The sequence below is a fragment of the Ammodytes marinus genome (genome assembly GCF_949987685.1).
Source record: "Ammodytes marinus genome assembly, chromosome: 8".
In the NCBI taxonomy this organism is placed as follows: domain Eukaryota; kingdom Metazoa; phylum Chordata; class Actinopteri; order Uranoscopiformes; family Ammodytidae; genus Ammodytes; species Ammodytes marinus.
The window spans coordinates 5,469,764-5,483,534 of NC_137212.1; the positions used below are offsets into that span (position 1 = coordinate 5,469,764).

The 13,771-nt window shown below is 40.2% G+C and overlaps 1 protein-coding gene across 2 annotated transcripts in view; it reads left to right on the forward strand.

Moving 5' to 3' along the window:
- The window catches only part of jak1 (Janus kinase 1), a 40,610-nt gene that overhangs the window by 19,470 nt on the left and 7,369 nt on the right, over positions 1–13,771 (forward strand). For both annotated transcript variants that reach the window (XM_080032795.1, XM_080032796.1), the window contains exons 10-18: positions 873–987; positions 3,498–3,696; positions 6,973–7,082; positions 8,714–8,866; positions 9,442–9,529; positions 10,068–10,195; positions 10,511–10,649; positions 13,038–13,189; positions 13,760–13,771. The exon at positions 13,760–13,771 is cut by the window's right edge and continues 139 nt beyond it. In XM_080032795.1, coding sequence (XP_079888921.1) covers positions 873–987; positions 3,498–3,696; positions 6,973–7,082; positions 8,714–8,866; positions 9,442–9,529; positions 10,068–10,195; positions 10,511–10,649; positions 13,038–13,189; positions 13,760–13,771 — 1,096 coding nt within the window. The remainder of the gene's footprint in view (positions 1–872; positions 988–3,497; positions 3,697–6,972; positions 7,083–8,713; positions 8,867–9,441; positions 9,530–10,067; positions 10,196–10,510; positions 10,650–13,037; positions 13,190–13,759) is intronic.

Genomic DNA, 13,771 nt, shown 5'->3' on the forward strand with positions numbered 1-13,771 from the left:
TAGATGTTATTTGTACTATCTTCCCTCTCAGTGATGTCCATTGTTTCCTTGTGTGTGTGTGTGTGTGTGTGTGTGTGTGTGTGTGTGTGTGTGTGTCTGTGTGTACAGAAGAAAACAAAATAGAAAACAACAAATAACACGGGTCAGAACAAACCACAGACAGTTTGCAAGACATACTAACAACAATGCAATAGTTATACCAACTGACATATCTTTAAGTGACGCCTGTATTTGAACAATGCAAACCCTTACATCTACTGTTAATAGTATCCCAGTTCTTCCCCTATATACACCTGTAGTCCCTGCAGGTGCTTGAGAGTGTGTGTTAGCATGGGCCTTTTTTCACACAAAAAATACAGTATCTCTGGACAAAGACATTGTAATGGCACATATTCATCATAAACCATTTTCCAACACACAAGTAAAACGGGTCAAAACGAACCACATACAATATGAAAGAGTACAACGATTATACTATTATCTTTAATTTTTATCTTCATTTAAATCTGTTGTATAATTTAAACCCTTTAATCTACTGTTGATAGAATCCCAGTTCTGCCCCCTATATTCATTGTGTTGTCCCGTCCCCAGTACGGAGTATACGATCCACAAACTGCGTCAGGAGGGTGTGTGTGTGTGTGTGTGTGTGTGTGTGTGTGTGTGTGTGTGTGTGTGTGTGTGTGTGTGTGTGTGTGTGCCCTTTTCTGTGTGTGAGGAGAAAACAAAATAGAAAAATAAAACAATTAAAACAAACCACATACAGTATGAAAGACATACTAAGAATAGTTATTCTAACAGACAAAATATCTTTAATTAACGCTGATAGAATCCCAGCTCTGCCCCCTATATTCATTGTGTTGTCCCGTCCCCAGTACGGAGTATGCGATCCACAAACTGCGTCAGGAGGGGAACGAGGAGGGAACCTACATCCTGCGCTGGAGCTGCACCGACTACGAATACATCATCATCACTGTGGTCTGCACCGAGGTAAATATACTCAATTATTCTTATTCTTTTATTTGCATTTTTAAAGTTAAACAAACAAATACATAGCGAACGGAACAAAACATACAGCTCTTGAAGGAATTAAGAGACCACTCCAAATGTTCAGTGTCTCTCGTTTGACTATTTATAGGCATATGTTTGAGTAGAATGAACATTTTGGTATTATAATATAAACAACTGACAACGTTTCTGCCAAATTCACAATAAAAATATTGTCATTAAGAGAAGTTTCAATAAGTAATGTAGAGATAAAGATTTAAGAAAAATCCAGACTAGTCTCTTAGTTTTTTCCGGGGCTGTATACAACTGAATTATAAGGGATTCGGAATTCATATTTAAATTGTCACCTTTAGTAAAATTAGGCTTAACATAAGCCCCACACTTAGTTTCACAGTTGTCAAAGAATGAAAACTAAGGGGCCCGCCGTAGTTAGCAACATGCTTGTTTACAGAGCCTAGGCTGTGTATTAACACTGGATTTTTTTTTTCAACAAACATACAGATAGTGGATTGTGAGGAGATATTCACTGATTTTTTACAAATAGCGATTCTGGCAACAAGCGTTCTCCACAATGGCTTTCTCTGCCTTTAAATAAATATAATTTAACTGAAATATTATTTGACTAACAGAAAAAAAAAATCCCCAAACTGGTAAAACCTGTGGGAAACAAAAAAAAATAGTAATTAATAAAAATTGGGACGCAAAAATCAACCGCACCCAGTTCCAGTGAAGTTCAACAGTGTATAAGAGTATTTATTTATTTAGTGCAATAACCAAGACTGAAATCATAACCGCGCCCATGTCTGTGGTTGAGTATGTTACATTAATCGCCTCTTTGCTTTGATGAAAACTGACAAGCCGAGACACTCTGATACAATATGGCCTTTGAGCTCATATAGTCATATTATGAAATGCGCTGTAAAAACTGTGTACAATGTTTTATGGCCATTGTTACAGACAAAGAACCTGTGTTATTAAAAGAGGAAATGATGACTGTAGAAACCCTAAGCTTTTGGTCACCTGCCAAATTGCACGTAGCAAACGTAGACAGAGGCACATAGCCAAATATGGTCTGTTTTTTTTCTAGTGAATTATGGTTTGTGTTTACATTAAGAAAAGGCAATACAGTGCAAAGCTGTTTCATGAGTCAACATGGGAGGAACCACACAGTCACACACACACACACACACACACGCACACGCACACACACACACACACACACACACACACACACACACACACACACACACACACACACACACACACACACACGCGCGCAAACACACACACCATCAATCACAAACACAGATAGAACAAACGTTATTGTGTCATAGCAGTGAGTGACACATTTCTGTGGTTTTTGGCATATGATTCAATTAAATTCAAATAACTTTATTGATCTCCATAGAGCAGTTTGGTCAACCAGTCACTTAAAAAAAACAGAACAACCACAACCAATGAAACATCAGCATTTGAGCAACAGACTCAGAGCAGAGCAGCGAACACACAAGTCGCAATGGTGGATCAAGTAGGGACAACAGTTTAATGATAAATAAATAGCTACATGTTAGGGTACTCAGTTTTTACAATGCCTGGCCTACAGTTTGTCTGCTAGCTTTTAAATGTTTTATAATGTGTTTTATGTATTCTAATCTTGCCCCTGTAAAGCACTTTGAGTGGCCTTGTGTCTGAATTGTGCTATATAAATAAACTTGCCTTGCCTTGCCTTGCCTAGCAGCCGTCAGAAGCATTTAGAAGCCTGATGGCGGAAGGAATAAAATAATTTGCACATATTAGTTCCTGCATGTTTCTGTAGAGCTGCAACAGGACTATATAAAGCTGAAACATTTTCTAGTAAATATAGTTTAAAAAATAATCTTGAGGCTTTTGTTTCATTGAGCTTTTCATTGAGTTTTTGACATTCAATTTGTGTACTACACCTTTATATTTTCTTGCACAGTCCCACTCTCTTTTCTCCCCATCCTCCTCTTTTATTCCAATGTTAATACATTTTTTTCTTTTCTTTCGTAAATCTGAAATGGTCTTTTCATTTCTGTTGCTTATTTGGTCTCTCCATCAGTCCTATGTTCCTCTGTTTAATATGGTGACACATAAAAAAAAAAATATATATATATTTTTGAACATCAAGCTGTGAGGGTTATTGTAACCAATGTTTACCCTTAAATGGGGAAAAAATATATAGAATTGATTATTTCTTTGTTAAATATCTTTGTCCATGGCGCTCCGGCGGCGTAGTGGATACCGAGCGTGTACCATATTGGCTCCGGCCTTCGTTGCAGTGGTCGCGGGTTCAAATCCGACCCGTGGACCTTTACTGCAGGTCATCCCCCCTCTCTCTCTGTCTCTCTCTGTCTCTCTCTCTCTCTCTGTCTCTCTCTCTCTCTCTCCCCGTTTCAACTCTGCACACTCTAATAAAGCTTGAAAATGACAAAAAATGATCTTTAATAAAATAAATCTCTTCATCCATCCAGGACGACCTGCAGGAGTCCCGTCCGGTGCGTCAGTATAAGAACTTCCAGATTGAGGTTGCCGTGGACGGGTTCCGTCTCCATGGCACCGACACGTTCCGCTCGTCGCTAGGGGAACTGCTGGAGCATCTGGAGGGACAGAGCCTCCGCACAGACAACCTGCAGTTCAAGCTGCTGCACTGCTGCCCACCACAGCCAGGAGGTTAGCTCAATGCTACTGCTAAGCTAGTTATAAAGCAAGGAACGTCTGTGTGTGTGTGTGTGTGTGTGTGTGTGTGTGTGTGTGTGTTTGTGTTTGTCTGTCTGTCTGTCTGTCTGTCTGTCTGTCTGTGGCTCACATAGCTCAATGCTACTACTAATGATAATAGTAATAGTTAACTTTATTTGTATAGCACATTTTTTTTTAATAATACTTTTTTTAAGGTGCTACAAGGAACTTTTAAATCTTTCTGAAACAGTCTTATTTTTACTTTGATGGTCATGAATTACATGTAACGGCAAACAAGACCATCAGTGCGAAGAAAAAAAAATTCCGCTCATAAAATCACATCTAAATGTACTTTTTCTGGCATCTAGCCGTCTCTGTGTGTTGTGCCCACACCCTGTGCAGTACAGGGCGTCTCTATGCACCTCTGTGTGCAACGCTACATCTCAGCTGGATGTGGTAACCAACACAACAGATCACACCCGGCCGTCAGGTCGGGGAGGGTGTGTGTGTGTGTGTGTGTGTGTGTGTGTGAGGGGGTGGTGGTGGGGGCGGGGGCGCGGGGGGGGGGATGGCGGGGTCCAACAGCAGGGTTCACACACAGTTTGGAAAGATTGGAAAAGTGTTTTCATGGTTTGAAATTTGCTTGAAATCTGAACACATCACTAGAAAATGCTGGATTTTCTCCATATTGAACAGACTGACTTAGTCAATTCAGGCTGACTCTGTCAAATTATTTAATAATAATAATAATAATAATAATAATAATAATAATAATAATAATAATACATTTAAAAAAATGATTGTTGTTTAGTTTAAGTTTTGGAAAAGTCCTTGAATGTTACTCTATCTACTACTCTAGAGATCTATCAACCCTGATCAGACATGAGCCCTTTAAACCCATAGAGGTCAGTGAAGCAACACTTTCCTTACACACAACATTTATATTAGTGGAGTTTGCTCTTTACATAAGGTGCATGTGTTTGTGTCTCTCACTAACTGAGGGTAAGGTGAAGCTGGCAAGAACCCTGTGTGTGTGTGTGTGTGTGTGTGTGTGTGTGTGTGTGTGTGTGTGTGTGTGTGTGTGTGTGTGTGTGTGTGTGTGTGAGAAACGGTGTCAGAGAGGAAGAGAGTTGTAAATGTGGGTTTCCGGCGCCAAAGTAGCACTCTTGTGTTGTTTACTTTACTCAGGGAAAGGTGGAGCCAGGTTCGCAAGGTTACATGGATGAGTTGAGATGTTTTTGTGTGTGTGTGTGTGTGTGTGTGTGTGTGTGTGTGTGTGTGTGTGTGTGTGTGTGTGTGTGTGTGTGTGTGTGTGTGTGTCTGTGTGTACTTAGTTGATTGTTATCACAAAGCACCAACTGTTATTGGTTTGAATTTGGGCTTTGTCTGTTTAAGATGAAGATAAAACTACTGGAGTGCTGTGTTGTTGTCCCTGTTCAAATATTGATAATGTAACCCTTGTATAACATCCTTGCTACATCAATAGCACACTGGCGTACCCTGATCTCAAGAACATAATCCATTTTACTTTCAGTTGGTTTTCGTTTGGCTTTATGCATCTTTTTAAAATATTATGCAAGTAATACAAAGTAGGTTTATGAGTTGTGGCTGACCCAGGATCAGTAGCTGCGCGCAGCCAAACATAACAGCACGCTAGCCCATGCCGTGTTTTAAACTGCTAACGGTCACGTCTGTGTCGGGGGATTATATAAAATCAACTGCCGCGGGTGACAGTTGATGTCGGGAGCAACAGGAGGAGACACATTGTCCGCTCTGTTCAGAGACCGCGAGGACACAAACGTCTGCAGTTTTCAAAGGTGTGTGTGAGTAGACATCAACATAACGTCGGCTTCCTGGTACAAATGAACAGTCCCCTACGACGTGGTCGCACGTACACACACACACACACACACACACACACACACACACACACACACACACACACACACACACACACACACACACACACACACACACACACACAACAATATCCCACCCACCCCGCCCACTTGAACATGAAGTACACACACCCATGAATTTGTCATCATCCCAGTTTGGGGCATATATATATTAACCAAAATGACAGGTTTGTGGAAAAGTAGCCCAGCAACCATGACAAAGCGCCCCACATTTGCCAACCGGAAGTCCCCGGTAACCATTTTTTTTTTGTCTAAACACAGATCTTGTATTCTCTTCAAAAAGCGAAGGAAACATTTTCCCGTTTCTCAGTCTCAAAGGAAACAGTAAATGTAAGGCCTGGATTTAGGTGAAGTGTGGTTAAGGAGTGGGTGCAGACCGTGCAGGGTTATACGTAATGTTGGTTGGAAGGTGTCGGTGCATGTGTTGTGTTGTATTTGGGTTTTGCACAAAAACACACAGATTGCATGTTTAGGCACAGAGCTCTTGACACCCCTTGATGCTGATGGAGTGAAGGTACCTTTACCCCCTTAAACCACAGTAAGCTGGTTTTGACACAACATTAGAACACACACACACACACACACACACACACACACACACACACACACACACACACACACACACACACACACACACACACACACACACACACACACACACACACACACACACACAGTATGGTACGGATACGGGCACTTAGACCTATTTTTCAGTGTATCCTCCCACACAGCTTTGAACAAAAATCAACTAAATCCGCATGGTAACCTGACCTCAATAGCTATTCACATCACTGCCACATCGGCGGAATTGTTGAGAGCGTGTTTTAACCACATGTAAACACAGTCGTGCTTTCATGCTGAACACTAGTGCATATATGAGCGTCTATAGTGTTTTTTTTTAAGCATACTGCAGTCTGCAAAAGTGTCTTCAACCACTTTCACGTCACTGACAAAAATAAAAAATAAAAATTATTATTACAGCAACACTGTCGGTGCATCTACATGAGGTAATCATTTGGTGACTGTGCATGGATTTTATTTCTGCTTTTTTATTTTTCCTTCTGCTGTACGTACAGGTTTTTTCTTAGCAGTAGAATCAACAACTAAAACATTACTTGGGCACCACTTTGGGATTTTTCTGAGCTCCTGCGCCAGTGTCAGGGGGGCGACACCAGTTTGTAAACGCTGCCATACTGAGAAATACAGAGAGAGTTTTGTGGAGCTGATAGGCTTAATCATCTTTGTGTCAACTCGTTTAGTGATGGCTTAAATGTAACCGACATTAATTTATCTGAAAAAGTTACGCACTATAGCTTTAACCTTATGCTTTTTGTCAACGTGTGTGTTGCAGAGGTTTCCAACCTGCTGGTGGTCACTAAAGAGAGAGCGCCGACCCCCCAGACGCCGATGCAGGAGAGTCAGCTCAGCTTCCATCGCATTCTCAAGGAGGAGATTGAACAGGTAAAACACCTGTACCTTTAAATCGTCATGTCTGAGTCCATGTTATGACGGTAATGCAGTTCTTATCATGCAAATACAGGGTGAGTGTAGATGTGAATGTGTACAATGTAAAACTCAAAAAAACAAAAGTACATACACTGTTATTTAAAGGTGCAGTGTGTAATATGACATCATCAAGTAAGTTCTAGAAAGTTCTAGAATGCAACGCTCCCTGGGTAACCCCGCCCCTTTCGAATAATAACAGAAGCTACAGTGGCCTTCAAGGACAAGAACAATTCTAAATTTTAAACAATGCACCTGATGACATTCCAACTATGACACTTCCAAAATGGCGGTGACAAGGCCTTGGTCCAAAGTATGGAGAAATATGGACATATATGAGACCCTTTCTAAGGAAAAAAATAATAATTCTAAAAAAAAAATCTGCTATTATGCACTAAATTAAACGTACTTATGGATATTATAATTATTTTCTACAAAATCTGCTAGGAAATAAAACACAAAATTCTACACACTGCAGGTTTAACAGATTTAAAAGATATGTTTGTTGGTTTTACATATTAGATTCAACATCTCAAGATGGTTTAATTGTCACATGCACAACAACTACAGCATCAGTCATTGGCTATGACATTCTTGAGTCTCAAGCCCCTTATATTATATCTTAAAAAAGAAAGAAAAAGAAAACGTGTGTATGGTACTTTTTCTGCAAACGAAGGGTGTGAAAATGTGTGGACATGGACTCAAAAGTCTTCAAATTAGGCTGCAGAAACCCTGTCCTTGTAGTAGCCATAGCTTGGACACAGAATGTTACTATTTAATGTAATACTGCGATCTCTCTGCTCCCTGCTGTGTTGCCCAAAACAAACTTTTCCAAAATTAACTCTAAACAACACATTTGACTAAAACTCTTTAAATTACTTTAAAAAAGTCTTCTATTAGACCGCAGAAGTAGCCATAGCTTGGACACAGAGTGGTACTATTTAACTTAAACCTGCAGTGTGTAGAATTTTGGGTTTTATTTCCTAGCAGATTTTGTAGAAAGTAATTATAATATCCACAAGTACATTTAATGTAGTGCATAATAGCGGATTTTTTTTTTTTTTTATTATTATTTTTTCCCTTAGAAAGGGTCTCATATATGTCCATATTTCTGCATATTTTGGACCAAGGCCTAGTGCCGCCATCTTGAAAGTGTCATAGTTGGAATGTCATCAGGTGCGTTGTTTAAAATGTTGAATAGTTCTTGTCCTTGAAGGCCACTGTAGCTTCTGTTATTATTCGAAAGGGGTGGGGTTACCCAGGGAGTGTTGCATTCTAGAACTTTGTAGAACTTTCTTGATGATGTCATATTACACACTGCACCTGTGTTTTCTCTGCTCACACTCAACGTATGTGTGTATTGTCTATTTATTGTATTGTATGTCTTTTAAATGGACCTTGAGTCTAATAATAAAATTTGATGACTCACTGTTGTGTTACCAAGGAGGAGCTATCCAAAATTATTTTAATTAGTTCTTTAATTAGGCTGCAGAAACCCTGTCCTTGTAGTAGCCATAGCTTGGACACAGAATGGTACTATTTAATGTGACACTGTGATCTCTCTGCTCTCTCCCTGCTGTGTTGCCCAGGAGGAGCACCTGGGCCTGGGCACAAAGACCAACATCTACTCCGGGACTCTGCGGGTGAAGAGTGAGGAGGAGGAGGACGCAGGTTACGCCTCCTTCCAGGAAGTGAAGGTCGTGCTGAAGGTGCTGGGCTCTGGACACAGGGACATTTCACTGGTAAAACACTCACACAATACTGTACACAGTGGTACACATGTTAAAAAGTGATATTAATGAAAGTATAGATTAAAATATATAACAAAGCTGGTTATTCATTATGAAGGTAAGACACTCACACCATAATGTACACTGTGGTAACCACCTCAAAGCAAATCAAATCAGTTTTATTTGTATAGCCCAATATCACACATAGACATTTGCCTCAAACCTGTTCTTATGGGAAAGATAAAAGTCATATGAATGAAAGTACAGATTAATTAAAATGAATAACGAAGCTGATAATTCATTATGGATGAATGGCGTGTGGAGAAGAGGTGAGATTAAATAAGTTATGATTTTTCTCACCCCTTTTTCAAGCATGTACAGCAAGTGTTGGACAGTTTCTTTTCATTTGGTGCCTCTCTTTATCTTTAAATATTATGTCTGTCCACTTGTTTCATACTTTTCTTTTATTGTTTTTCTTTTCATTGTCTTTCTTGGCTAGTTTGTAATAAACCCATTTTCAATTCAATGAGGTAAAGTTTTCGTAATGTGTTTTATATATTGAGACCTGTTTGTCTTTTTGTTGACAGGCGTTCTTTGAAACAGCCAGTATGATGCGACAGGTGTCCCACAAACACATAGTGCTGCTGTATGGAGTCTGTGTCCGCCACCAAGAGAGTAAGTGTTGAGTTTATACGTTTTAAGTGTATTCATCACATACAGTACAATACACAGTGTAATTCTTATGCACCTGTCCGGCTGTACACAGCCTAGGCTCTGTAAACTGGTATCTAAACAAAGGGAAGCCCGCTTTGTTTACATACCAGGTTACAGAGCCTATTGGTATTAACACCAGAATTTTATCAGCGCACGCACATTACGAACAGCTAGCAGAATTTTAGGAGATATTCACTGATTTTGACAAAACGTGAATTGTCAACAAATATTTTCCAGAATTAACTAGTGTGCCTTTAACATAGTTTATATTGTATATGATACTGTGGGGCTGTTTGTAAAGATATTTGACACACGTGTGTGTGTGTGTGTGTGTGTGTGTGTGTGTGTGTGTGTGTGTGTGTGTGTGTGTGTGTGTGTGTGTGTGTGTGTGTGTGTGTGTGTGTGTGTGTGTGTGTGTGTGTGTGTGTGTGTGTGTGTGTGTGTGTGTGTGTGTGTGTGTGTGTGTGTGTGTGTGTGTGTATGTGTGTGTGTTGAACAGATATCATGGTGGAGGAGTTTGTGCAGCTGGGACCGTTGGACTTATTCATGAGGAGACAGCAGGACCCTCTCAGCACTCCGTGGAAGTTCCAGGTTGCCAAGCAGCTGGCCTCAGCTCTCAGCTACTTGGTGAGACACCAAAAAACATATAAACACACATCTATAGGAGTCATTAATAGGAAAAATGAAGACCAGAAAAGTAGTATAATAGGAGATCTTAAAACCTAATTGTATACCTGAACCTAAAAAGCTATTGTGTTAACACTCACTTTCTAAAACTGAAATCTTTTCTCACAAATTGTTGTGCAATTACACACGCACACACACTATGTAAACATGAAAGTTCCTGCATGGATCCATTTTGTGCACACAGACTCATTCAATTTTCCCTCTCGATTGTGAACTAATTTCTTGTATTATGTGTCTCTCTGTGTGTGTTTTCAGGAGGACAAGAAGCTGGTCCATGGCTCTGTTTGTGCTAAAAACATTCTGTTGGCTCGGGACGGACTGGGCACCGATGAAGGAGGGCCTTTCATCAAGCTCAGCGACCCAGGAATACCAATCACTGTGCTCAGTAGAGAGGGTGAGTCCAAAGTATAGACATGCACTATCTATCTATCTATCTATCTATCTATCTATCTATCTATCTATCTATCTATCTATCTATCTATCTATCTATCTATCTATCTATCTATCTATCTATCTATCTGTCTGTCTGTCTGTCTGTCTGTCTGTCTGTCTGTCTGTCTGTCTGTCTGTCTGTCTGTCTGTCTGTCTGTCTGTCTGTCTGTCTGTCTGTCTGTCTGTCTGTCTGTCTGTCTGTCTGTCTGTCTGTCTGTCTGTCTGTCTGTCTGTCTTTCTGTATGTAATTTGATAGCATTTAATTCAATTCAATTCAATGGGTTTTTAAAGTTAAAAGATCAATATTTCCAAGGCACAAAATATTTTGAATGTACACAGTAACATGCTAGTTATAGTAGTTATACACAACAATATAATATCATATAATCATATAATATTACGTACAACTTCAATAACAATAGTAAAAATCTCTCTCTTCCTCTCTCTCACTCTCCCTCTCTTTCTGTCTCTCTCTCTACCTCTATCTCTCTCTGTCAACTCAAAGTGAAACCTAATTTGTTACATAATAGCTACAATGGAAAATGTCACAATACCTGTATGTACCAGTCAGCTCTAAATGAAACCTAAATGTCACTAACTGCATTACTCAGACTCACTCACATGTTGTCTGTCCGCCAAGTTGAAACATGACTGCATGAGTAATCCATGATTAATGTTGGATTTTTTATTTGAATCATTAAAAAAATAAATAAAAATAGAATTTCCCAACAAGCAGATTCTATCAGCAATAAGAATCATATTTGTCACATAATCATACACATTGCAGTAAACACAATTCCCTTCCAGACTATAAGTAAGTAACTAAGTAAGCTTTATTTATATAGCGCCCTTCACAGACCAGGGTCACAAGGCGCTTCACAATACACATTTTATACATACACTCAAACACCGATGGCAGTAGCTGCCATGCAAGGCGCTGTCTGAACCATCGGGAGCAATTATTATACTGTGTCCTTTAAAAGCTACAGTAGATATTGGTTCATCAAGGACATCTCTCGGATTGCACACTTCCCCTCAAATGGCGGCTTCATATTTCTGTCGGTCTGTTCGAGCTAGAAGACATTGTGTGATATTATAGCGCAGTGTGGCTGTACTTGAGGATCTGTTAACCACTGAACAGACTCACTGGACATGTTTCTGTGTAAATGTCTATGGCCACACACACCCCCTTGGGAATGCTGCCCCCTCTTCCTTGTTGTTCCCAGAAATCCCAGCATTTCTTTTACTGTCTCCACTGCTTTGCCAAACGATCAGTCTTCCGGTTACACATTGATGTGCTTAAACATAGATTTGATTGAAGACATAGTGGATAGTGCTGCTGAGAAACCCCACTGGGACTGTCCTCTTCCCAGCAGTCTCTGATCCTTTTACACAAACTCTCAAAATCCATTCTGCGCTTTATTTATCTTTATGTTAAATTAACTCATTTCCCGCTCCTATCTCAGTTTCCAGCTTCCCAACACACACAAATACGCGCGCACAGTATACACACACACACACTTACGCTTGCACACACGCACACACACACACACACACACATACACACACACACACACACACACACACTTACGTTTGCACACACAAACACCCAGTCCGCGCTAAATGCACTTACTAACAAACACATTTTAACATTATGGATTAATGGAGCCGGGGAGGTCAGCTGACCAGTTAGCCTGTCTTCCAGTCAGAGTAATATATATTCCTCAGCCTCCCGAAGCCTTTTAGATTCAGTAGATGCAACATTTCAAACCAGCTTCCCGCGCAGTCTGCCTGTCTGTCAGAGCAGTTACTGTACTGTACTGGTGCTTCCTGGGATAAGGGGAAATATTGACTATATTATAACATAAATCTAAAATGAGGTTGCACACTCACCACTACTTCCCAATAGTGTTTTTTGTGGATATAATATAGTTTTTTAAAGCATTAAGTGATCATATTGATCTTGAATTTGACCTTTTTGAATGATTTAGTTCAAAAGTTCCATATGTACTAGTGTCTTTAGGTAAGTGTATGTGTAAGAAGCTCAGTGAGTATGTTTTCTTGACTTGTTTAAAGGCATACTACTACGTCATTCTGGAGAATATTAGATCATTGATCAAACATCTTTTTCACGGAACCATTTCCCGCTCATTAGGTTTAATGCCCTTGTGCTGGATTTCACACATCTCAAATAATCGTCTTGTTTTTATGAAGACGCAAAGGAACTGGAACAATTTCTGTACTTACCTGATTGTTTGACCTTCTTTTAAACTGTGTGACTGTATTTTGCCTCTGCAGTGTCTGATTGATTTACTTGTATCTAAAGCTGCCTGTGTGTTCCCCTGTGCAGAGTGTGTTCACCGTATCCCGTGGATCGCTCCTGAGTGTGTGAAGAACGTGTCTAACCTGAGCGTGGCGGCTGATAAGTGGGGCTTTGGGACCACGCTGTGGGAGATCTGCTACGATGGAGAGGTTCCCCTCAAGGAGAAGAAACTCACTGAGGTAAGGGGGCCACACACAACATGCCCCCTGAAAATGTTAATCCCAATCATAAATTGGAACCCCTTGGAGTGCATGTAAATTATTCAAGTTGAGCTGTCGTAGTACCACAATAGTTGAATCTCTTTATTGAACTCGCAGATCGGATTTGAGTTGGGGACCGCCAATATGATTGTATATGGTCATGATACATAAAGATAACCTAAAGTTTCCTAAACTTTCTTATTTTTCATTTTCCTTAATGCTTTTTCACCTCCTCTGTCCACTATCGATCAAAGTAACTCTATTGTCAAGCACTTCCTCATCTGTATATTTGTCTGTCTGTCTGTCTGTCTGTCTGTCTGTCTGTCTGTCTGTCTGTCTGTCTGTCTGTCTGTCTGTCTGTCTGTCTGTCTGTGTGTCTGTCTGTCTGTCTGTCTGTCTGTCTGTCTGTCTGTCTGTCTGTCTGTCTGTCTGTCTGTCTGTCTGTCTGTCTCTCTGTCTGTCTGTGTCTCTGTCTGTCTGTCTGTCTGTCTGTCTGTCTGTCTGTCTGTCTGTCTGTCTGTCTGTCTGTCTGTCCTTGTCTGTGAGCAGAAGGAGAGGTTC